Source organism: Pundamilia nyererei, unplaced genomic scaffold (genome assembly GCF_000239375.1).
Source record: "Pundamilia nyererei isolate P.nyererei 1_Seehausen unplaced genomic scaffold, PunNye1.0 scaffold00005, whole genome shotgun sequence".
Taxonomy (NCBI): domain Eukaryota; kingdom Metazoa; phylum Chordata; class Actinopteri; order Cichliformes; family Cichlidae; genus Pundamilia; species Pundamilia nyererei.
This window is the reverse complement of record NW_005187406.1, coordinates 685,997-696,304: the sequence shown is the minus strand read 5'-3', so window position 1 is coordinate 696,304 and position 10,308 is coordinate 685,997. Positions and strand designations below refer to the sequence as shown.

The 10,308-nt window shown below is 42.6% G+C and overlaps 1 protein-coding gene across 8 annotated transcripts in view; it reads right to left on the bottom strand.

The window, feature by feature from the left end:
• Positions 1 to 10,308, bottom strand: part of raraa (retinoic acid receptor, alpha a) — a 145,908-nt gene that overhangs the window by 79,106 nt on the left and 56,494 nt on the right. For 6 of the 8 annotated variants that reach the window (XM_005721629.1, XM_005721630.1, XM_005721634.1 and 3 more), the window contains one exon: positions 5,002 to 5,835. In XM_005721629.1, coding sequence (XP_005721686.1) covers positions 5,002 to 5,155 — 154 coding nt within the window. In that variant the 5' untranslated portion in view covers positions 5,156 to 5,835. The remainder of the gene's footprint in view (positions 1 to 5,001; positions 5,836 to 10,308) is intronic. The other 2 variants (XM_005721633.1, XM_005721635.1) reach the window with 1 other exon arrangement.

Below are 10,308 nucleotides of genomic sequence, written 5' to 3'. Positions count from 1 at the left end.
ATTCTCACTGTCATTACACTTATCCCTTCCACACAAGCTATGTGTGTGTGAAAGTGTGTGCTTGTGTGCGTTTGTGTTTGCCACCCATGGAGTGCACTGACACGGCCCTCTGATTCCTGCAGACCACCATCGCAGAGAGGAACCACCTGTCTGTCCCAGAAACCAACACACACAGCCCAGTATTACCATATCCATATTTGCTCGTGGTTTGTACATTCCGCAACGGGCTGCTTAATGGGATGGGTAAAACACACACACACACACACACACACACACATATAACCTTCCTTGAGGTCTGAAAATATCCTTTAGTATTTCTCCTACTGGCCCCAAAGTACATTCATAAATGCCATTTCACCCTCTAATAAGTCAAACGAGATGGTGCTGGTGCGGGTTAGCCATCCTAGGAAATGCTCCTGTACCAAGCAATTACTGTGGCTGCTGAAACAAGAGAGCTCTGTGGGGAAAAGCCAATTAGTCCATCGCGGCAGCAGGTAGGAAGCTGGCTCCATTCATTATGATCACTCATAACACTGCGCTAATGTAATAGTACAGTGTTAGTGAGCTTGGTGACAGACAGCAGAAGGCTTAAATGATAATGACGGGATCGATAGTTGCAGGTGTTAATGCCGGATACTTCCATATTCATACAGGCCTGCAGTGAGAGGAATTTAATCAAAAACACTAATGAGAGGTGTGCTGTATGTGCCTATGTTTGAGTGTGCATGTAATGAGCACATACTGTTCAATACAGCAACGTGCAAGTTCCTGGTTGCGTGACTGGGATCAATCCATAATCATAATATTCCGTTAACTAATAAAGCTGCAGGCTATAAATGTATTATCAATATCTGAAACTGATCTGCTCCAGTGCGTAACCTGACCTGATGATTTTCAGATAATGTGATGTGAAGACGTAACCCAGGAGGCAGGATCTGAAGACAGAAGGAGAGAGAGATGAGCTGTAAGCTGAGATTAACCCTCCTGCTGTGCTTGGTCCAAATAATTGGCCTGTTGTGGTTTACTAAAAAAAAAAAAAAACCCACAACAGACCAGAGCTGACTGGCAGAGTTAGCCTCCCCTTTCTCAGTGATGTCCGACTCTGAGGAAGGGGAGGCGGAGGAGCGTGAAGAGAGGGAGGAAAGCAGAAAGAAAAGACAGAATTTTTTTTTTTTTAAGCGAAAGTACTCGAAAAGCTTTTGATTGTAAATGATTTCCGCTTTAAACCATATGCCAAGTCCTGGATTCATGACTGTTTATTCACCATTATTCATTTCAAGAATTTCTAATGACGGTCTTTTACATCAGCGATTAGAGTGCAATTGAACAAAAAGAAAAATGCAGGTGTTTCTGGACCAAAAACACATTAAGGATGCAAACAGGTGGTAGCAATCAACTTCTCGTCACACTGTGTTCTTCTACAAATATTGACTCATAAATACTTTGGGAAACAAAACATTGCAGAGTGATATTAATCAGCTGCTTATCCAGTGAGTTTCTCAGAAAGACTCTAACTGCAGGATCTTTCGACTACAGCTGACGACGACAATCCTTGCTCTTCTGCAAGGATTACCATCTACTTCACTTGCTGCAGTTTGTAGATAGAGTGGCAGAACATTTCCAAAAAGGTCTTCAGAGCAGAGCTAGAACTGCCGCCAGCCTGCTGTTCATAAATGTTGCAATTGGTCTAGACCACCAGTAGGGCTCCTCTTTGGAGAGTTAACTGAATGACATGTCTTGGTTAGGAAACAAGATGAGAAAGGAGGCCGGGGCTAGCCGGTTCAGTCAGTCCATTTCAATACCAAGCGCAGAAAATAAGCATGCTTTCTTTCAGCATTCAATATTACCACAATGTCGCAAACGTTAATAATTCAGTTTGTGTGTTTGATTTAAATCAAGGGCCAATCTGACCCTATGTGTGGAAAATAATGCACGAGGATTCAAATAATAATGTTATAAAATATGCTAATTATTTGCCACAAAGGTGATAAGAACAGCAGCTAAGCATTTGCACTAATAAAAAAATCCCTGCACCCCAAAGTCATGTCTGTGGACGATCTAGAAACAAGCTAATCATCAGATATGATTTTCATTCTGTTTACAGCTGTCGTTCATTCCCAGCTGCGAACATAATGAAGCTATAAAACATAACTGAGCTCTGTGTTAACAACTACAAAGCTTGACCTCGAAAATTTTAACAAGGTCAAAGCTATTCATCTGGCCAGCTGTAAGCAACTTTCCAGTTAAAAGGGGGGGAAAGCACATTATTTGCTCAAACATGTATGAGTGCAAACATACATGCGTGTAATTATTAGCATTTAGGTGAAGAGTTTCTAAATCCCTCCTCTCTTTCTGCATTCAAGCTCCAAATACTCTCTCCGTCTTCCTCAGCAACCCCTCTTCTTTCCTCAGTGCTCAGTACTGAATGGGAGCTTAGCTGGTGTGTGTGTGTGTTTGTTGATGTTTATGTGTGCTACGCGAGTGTGTGCGTGGGTGAGGAAGGAAGGAAAGGAAAAAGAAAGAAAAAGAGCAAGGGGGAGAGCAATGATCTGCCAGAGAGCTAGATGAGGAGGAGGGAAGAGAAAAAGGGGGTGAAGGTGGTGTGCGAGTGTATGGAAGGAGGTGCGCGTTTCTGCTGCTCCGTGCGTGAGCATGTGTGAATTATGCCTGCAGTTATCTACATGCGAGGCAGAGCACGAGTGAGAGAAAGTGAGCCAGCATGAAGGGCAAAGATTGTGTTTATGTTGTCCGTGTGTGCATGTGCGAATGTGTACTCATGCACGTCAGGAAACTGTGGTGTCCCTGGCTCTCCAGTGTTTACTGACAGGAAATGTTTGTCCAGGCAAAACGGAAGAAATCTTGCCGCCCCACATGGCAAACACTGGGACAAGGGATACACACGCGGACGTGCATAGACGCACATGCAGGAATGTACACACGCACGCACGCTTGCAAAGAGCGTTTAAAAAAAAAGAAAAAAGAAAAAAAGAGGAATCTGACGAGCGCTCCAGTTTATGTGGTGAGGTGTGGTATCTGGTATTGGGGAAGTGGGAGTGACTGGGCTGGGCACGGCCTGTTCTTTACTTCCCTCCACCCTGACTGCCAACACAAGCTCCAGCAGATAGAAAGTCAATTCGCTGACCCCCTCTGAACCTGTGCGAGTGAGCACAGGGTTTGACAGCTTTGTCCACACTAATGCACACAAACTGACCGACTTCATTGCTTCAGTTATTGTTTCTGTTGCTCCCTCTACGTTAGCACATTAAGAGATTGTCCAAGCGCATTACTGTTCTGTAAACAGTGGTGGTGGTCCATTTACCATACATATCTATTACCTTTGTAATTCCACCAACCTATAATCATCTATAATTCACAATATTGTGATCTGTAGTTGCAAGTTACTTTGCAGATCAAGTATACAAACTGTACAGAGTGCATAAATCTGACTTTCTTAAGATAAATGATAAATCTGTCAAACCACTGCAGTCATTTCAACCTTTACTGGAGATTAGCATAACTGAAGAACAACAACACTGTGAGACTCTGAAAGCTGCCAGCTCTCCCTGTACTTTGTTTTATTTCAGCGTATTTGTCTTAGACTGAAGGTCGAAATACTTCAGTATGCTCTGAGAAAATTCTTTGGATGACCTTTGAAAAATGTGATGTATTCTTAAAGATTAAATGACACAATGGCTGCCCAATGATATATGGTGACTGATTCTAGCATTTTTCAATCTTCATTTTCAGTCTTCTTTCACATTGTATTGAAAGTTCAGTCACAGGTAACCTTTGCGTTCCAATTTTTACCCAAAAAAACAAACAATTTCTTCCTGCAGTTATACGCCAGCATCTTTGGCTAGAGGCTATCCTATCTGTCACAGGGTGAGAGATGGGATAAACCCTGGACCCGTCTATCAGAGGGCATTCACACCTATTGCCAAATTAGAACTAGCTTTCAATATAATATAACAGCAGATTTGAATGGAGAACCTTCATCCTATCAGTGCCAATCACAGCACCACCATAATGTGGTGAAACTAAGGAGAAACCTCTGAATGCCAGAAAAGCCTGCACGCACATATGGACACATGCACAAATATCTTATCCTAACTGACACCCACAAACCGCTAACTAACCCACCAACACTGTTCCCCCTGACTGAGCCTGACTGAGTCCAAATATTGAATCCAAAGCTGTGGAAAAAACAGCTATAACATAACATAACTAGTTTGGAGAAAAAAAAAAATAAGGATGAAGATTGTAAAATCTTCAACATTAGAAGTTCTATTTCCTACCACTGTTCACAATTAACCATATTTCCCATTCCATTTTCTGAATTAATAAACCACTAACACTTTAATTTACTTCTGAACAAGTACTTTTTCCACCAAGTCCAACTTTAATAAGCAACACTGCCAGTTCGCTCTGAAGCTTTTGATGGATTGAATAAAGAAGTTATAAGAAGAAGGCTGTCTGCGGCAGTATTTCCGAGATTTACTTTCGGAACACTTGCCAAATGTGTGTTCCCCAAATGAACAATGCTCCTTTCTGGCTGTCCTGCCTCATTTCCTTGTGATCTATGTTGACGTTGCAATGCGTGTGTGTGGGTTTGTAAATTAAGGACAGCGCTGGAGGCGACATGGGCATGTGGGTGTGTGTGTGTGTCTGTTTACCAACACACACTTACACACTTACACACACACACACACACACACACACACACACACACACACCTTTCAAACAAGAATGATCTAAACAGGACGAGATGAAAGTGTTTTACCAGCATACGAGTATGTACGCAAATACACACAGCAGGCGAGCTGTACCGGAAACTGTGAGCCACAGCGGCGCAGAGAAACCAGGACACACGCACAAAGGAAAGTAAATCTCCATACCTCCTGTCACTCAAAACCTGCACAACAGCCAGAGCATCAAACACTTCCACATGCAAAACGCGAACCAACGCAGAGAAAACTGAAAAGTTGCTCAAACTCTACTCACTGGCTGGTGAGGGGGTGCTGTATCCACTGAGAGGCAGTCCCGGCAGGGCTGGAGGCGACAGGCTCCCCAACATGTGGGGGAAGAAGTAGGAGTAGGTGGGCACGGGGAAGCCGTTTAGGTGGGGGCCCGGCACCGGGTTGCCCTTCCCAGCCATGATGGCTCAGTCCACCTACAAGTCACGAAAAGACCTCACTGGGGTAAAGAAAAAACCCTCACTGAGAGGCAACAGCGCCACAGTCAGGAGTCAGTATGGATTCCTGTAAGGATTTAATCCCCCATAAGGATGCTGGGTAAGAAGATATTCCAACAGGCAAAGTTTGCAAAAAAAAGAAAAAAGAAAATATCTCCTTAAGGTTCACAAGGTTGCCCTGAAAATGGCCGCAAAATCCTATTGGGTTTAGCGAATGTATGTAGGTGAGTGTGTCTGTGTGTGTGTTAAGGGCTGAGTTACTAAGGACACAAAAGATAAAAAAAGAAAAATGGGGCCGAAGTATAAAGGAGGAATGTGGAGCGTTTTATCCTTCCTTTCTCTGGGATTGTGAAACGGTCTTATTTGCAAGAGGCGTTGGGAAGTAACGCGGCCATTCCTTATCTCGAAGATGAAGGCAGAGAAAGACAGGAGGCAAGTTGAGTCAAGAAGAGGTGCACTTTGATGGCAACAGTCAGGAGCGGCAATGGCGGTGATGGGGGTGCTAGTGGTTGTGATGCTTTCACGGGGACGTCATTCCACTCTTCAACTGCAGAGCGCTCCTAGGAAAAGTGCAGATCACATGATGCCAGGAGAAAGCTCTTCTCCCTGAATGGGCCCCCTGTTCGCAGTTGCAGAGCCTCTGTCTAAGAAAAAAGAAAAAAGAAAAGGAGAGAGAGAGAGAGAAAAGGAGATCATTTAGTGCTTCAGTGGCAAGGTAAAGAGATCACTTCCCTTTGTACTTAAGTGTTTGAGCAAAACAGTGCTTTTCTTTTGACACTAATTAATGGTAATGTCTCATCTGAAACGTTACAAAAACACCCCATCCGCCTTAATTATCTAATGGAGTGTTAAAATTGCGATGCGAGCAGTGGGTGTGTGATGTCTCCTCTCAGCTTTGTGCGCTCACACACTCGCTCATTAACAGTGACAGAGTACAAATACTGTGGGAGGCGAGCCAAAACATAAATGAAGAGAGCGCCGCAAAAGAAAACTTTGCTAATTACACCAGTTGCAGAAGCCAGAGGTGAGACCCAAGGCGGCATTTCTGGGAACCGCTCGAGACTCCTGCTGCAGAGTTCGCTTCCAAATTACGAGCGAGACGTGAACAAACAGACCTGTAATCACCACGGAAAGCGTGAGCAGGCAAGAGCGCGCTGACATCTACACACCCGGAGAACAATTATCATAGAATGGTACATTAGCATCACAATATACACAGGGATATGAGAAAAGCCATTTATCCCAAACAGCTCATCATAAAATGAGCAAACTTTTTTTGTTTTGTTTTTTTAAACCATAATGACCTTTTTATGAGTCAGTGGATGTGATGCGGAGCAGTAAAACAACTCGAACCACACAGATGCCTCACAGAAAGAAAAGAAGCATGTGGAATATGTCTTTGCATGAAGCAGGAATGTAGCACTCTAGCATGAATTACACCGCGACATCATGGATGAACTCCTGTAAAGAGAGAAGGGTTAAGTCAGACGTGTTCGTGTGCCTGTTTCCACTTGCGTGGTGTACAGAAAGCGCTGGGATATATGACAGGAGAGGCATGCACATATGTACAGATTAATAACAAATTTAGGAAAGGGGGGGGGACGACATAATGAGGTGAAAAAATAGACCATATAACTTTGGTATAGATAACTCTGATGTTACTTGTCATGTTCCCCCACTGTCTGTATCATCATCATCATCATACTACATTTGATCGTAGTGCCATTTAGATGGCGATTGATTCAACTATTTACTTCAAATAAAAGTGCTGTTTCTTCTTCTGTGTATTTGTATACAACGTAGTTGGTTTGTGAACATGAACAGTTACACGAACGTTTTAAACACTCAACAGGGAGTTTAAGTTTTAAGAATTGGAAAATTTTTATTTAGTAGTTCTTTTCTCTTAACATATTTAGTCACATGATTCTTTGATTTTTACAAACATATGTGAGTTTATTCACTACAGACTACATGGCCTTGGACTTCCTTTAAGCTGCCTTATTTTCATATGCTTATTGCCAAAGTGCTATGCAGTCATTCTGTCACAATGAGCTGGTGTGTATGGTGGTCAGGAGATGAGCACATGAGAGCCTGAAAGCCTTTACAGCCCATGGGAGCTAGGTATAGTTTTATTTGCTTTTAAAGCCCCTGTTGACCTAAAAAAATAGTTAAGAGTCACATAGTAACAATCTCCATCAGGATATTGCATCTGGTTCAGACTACAACACAACAATACGCATTACGAAACACTGGCTTGATACATTCTGCATTGAACCTTGCTGCAATCGCGTAAAATGCAACAGCATTGCTGAAAGTGCACACTGAAGTGATGCAATGCCATATATTTTTTTAATCTAATAAACTAAGGAGGCCACAAACGTTGAACCGATACTTTAAATGAGGAACTGCAACTCACCGGGACAATGGGAGACCCATAGACTGGAAATGGGCCACTTCATTCACCATTATCATTACACTGCCTCATATGGGTGCCATAAAAAGTCATACTAAATGATAAGCAGGACCTCATGTTACTGTTCACCTGCACCGACTCTGTTGTGCATTTCCTTTTTGCTGATGTTACAGTAAATAAACATGGCTGCAGAATGACTGGCTTTGGTTACATTTCGTCAGGGATAATAACAGCGTAGGCTGAGCTAAAGGCAGCCAAAGCTTCTGCTCACTTGTGTTTTGATTCATAGTTAGGTTGGACTGTTTAGAGAATGTAAACTGCCAACAACAGAAAGCATCCTACTCTCAAAATTGGGAATAAAGTTCAGGTCAGGAAACTACAAAACAGCCAGCTCATATGTGACATATCTAACCATACAAGTCACACAATACATACAACCAGTGAATTTTGTTGTCTTTGTTACTTAACAACCCCTAATAACAATAATCTAAATCCCCGTATTTGCTAATCCCAAAAACAATTTACATGTTGCGCTGTTTGTGAGCATCGGAGCGTTTCCTGAACGAAGCCCACATGTCTGATGCTGAGAGCTAAAGAAAAGCGTTTTCTGATGCATGTAAACAAAGACTGATTGTCGCAGCTGAAGCGTTTCAAAGGCATTATACAATCAGTCATTTTTCCACTCATCCGTGCATACTTGCAAGCGTCAACAGTTGGAGGCAGAACGTAGCTGACTACCTGGGTAATCCCCTCTGCCAGGACAGAACAATCACAGGGAAAAGAGATCAAACACACACACACACACACACACACACACCACTACATGAGGAACTGAGACTCACCTGAAAACCTGTCTAATCTGCTGTGAGAGGTGCACATACCACAGTCAGGTAAAGCTGCCGACATATATATCACAAATCTCGCAAACAGCTGTGAGCTCCGTGTTTGCAGTGGCTAGCATGTTAAATAACACACACTTCATCTTAAAACATCTGAATACGAGCATATATTCTCTCCACTTCACCCAATCTGATCTCCTCCACCCCTCTGTCAGGCAGCTCTTGAATCTCTGTGGCAGGTGGGTTAGGCAGTGATTTATGTGCATGATATGCCTAACACAGAGAGGTCATCGATATGATGAAGATAGAAGGGGAACAGTCGTGTGCCTAATGCTGTACAGTTTCTGCTCTTTTATTGTGTATTTGCTCAAGATCTCAGACTGAAACCAAATTTTTCTGTATGGCACATAAAAAATTAACTCACCCATCTGCTACATTAATACAGCAGAAATGTGGACAGATGTGGAATAAAAACAGTTATGGACAGAGTGCAAAAGTCTAACATCAAACAGTAATGCAATAGCAAAGCCAAGACAGATCCACAGACACCGTGGGCCTAGAGCTCAGCCCATTAATGTACATCTTCTTAAAGATTTTCTAAGATTTCCTCGCCCATATCTGCCAAACTCATTTTAAAATGCTCAAACGCACACAGGCAAGATCTAGCATGGAGGCCAGCTCCAGGGGGAATGTACAGTATGTGATCACTTACAGTAGAAGGAAAAATAAACAAACATTCTGGGTCACTTGGTCTTAACTATGTTTGGCATGTAGCAGGCAGAGGGAAGAAAGGGTTAGAGGTCATGAGAGAATGTAATTGGATGTGTTGGAAAACACTGAATTAATCAGAAAAGCCAGCAAATGGCAGCACGAGGTCCGGGCGGACAGCGAACACAGAGACGCAACCAAGGGAGATGGTCAATGCGAATACATGACGTATAGTGAGATTCTGTTGAGTGGATAAACATAGATGTGTTCAAGTTCAAGGAGTTCAGAGTTACACCGTTTTTTTGTTTCCTTTCTTTTTTTACCCCAAGACTTAGCACATGGACACAGCAAAGATACCAGTGAGTTTAGTGAAGATAGCCACATGTTATGATAATGCCACACAAAGCATAATTATAAAGGATCAACCCATCTTAGAACAAACCTGTGATTACCGTAAGTGCTCTTTTAACTAAATTCTAAACGTATGCAGTGCATTGTGGGGATTTTACCAGTCATAGAAAGAACAGGTTACAAAAGCAAATACTCTACAGCCATAAACACTGCATCAGCTCAATTACTCGCAACAACACCTGCTACCTTCTGAACACTTTGCTGCATGCATGTCAGTGAAATGCGGCTGATTTGTTGCACGTGCAGACAGAAATACTGCTACATATATGCTTTTACATTTGTAACCGCCTTTAGGTACTTCCCCTACAGCACCGCACTTCATTGTTTAACAGTGAAGGCCTAAACAAAAAATGTGTATGGCTTTGCAGTGGCACATGTAACGGAAGTCACTCAAGCACAATGCAGTAAAATTTTCATGAGGATAGCAGCGTGGGTGGATATGCACGTCAGGTGTGAGTGCAAACAAGCATGTGTGAAGATATGACTGTGTACATATTATACTTTTTCAAATGTCACTTACTTGCTGTCATATAAACACCATTACTGTAGATAATGCTCATATTAAACTAACGTTTCAACTAATGAGGTCAGCGACAGCAATTCCTGTGAATCCAAAGCACAGGCAGTTTTTCTATTCCAAGCTCTGTATGAACTTAAGAGGAAAAATATCAGACACACAGCTCTAGCTGTGTACACAGCAGCCCCTCCAGTTTCCTTTTTAAACCTTCTGTTTGTGAGGAGCAGCC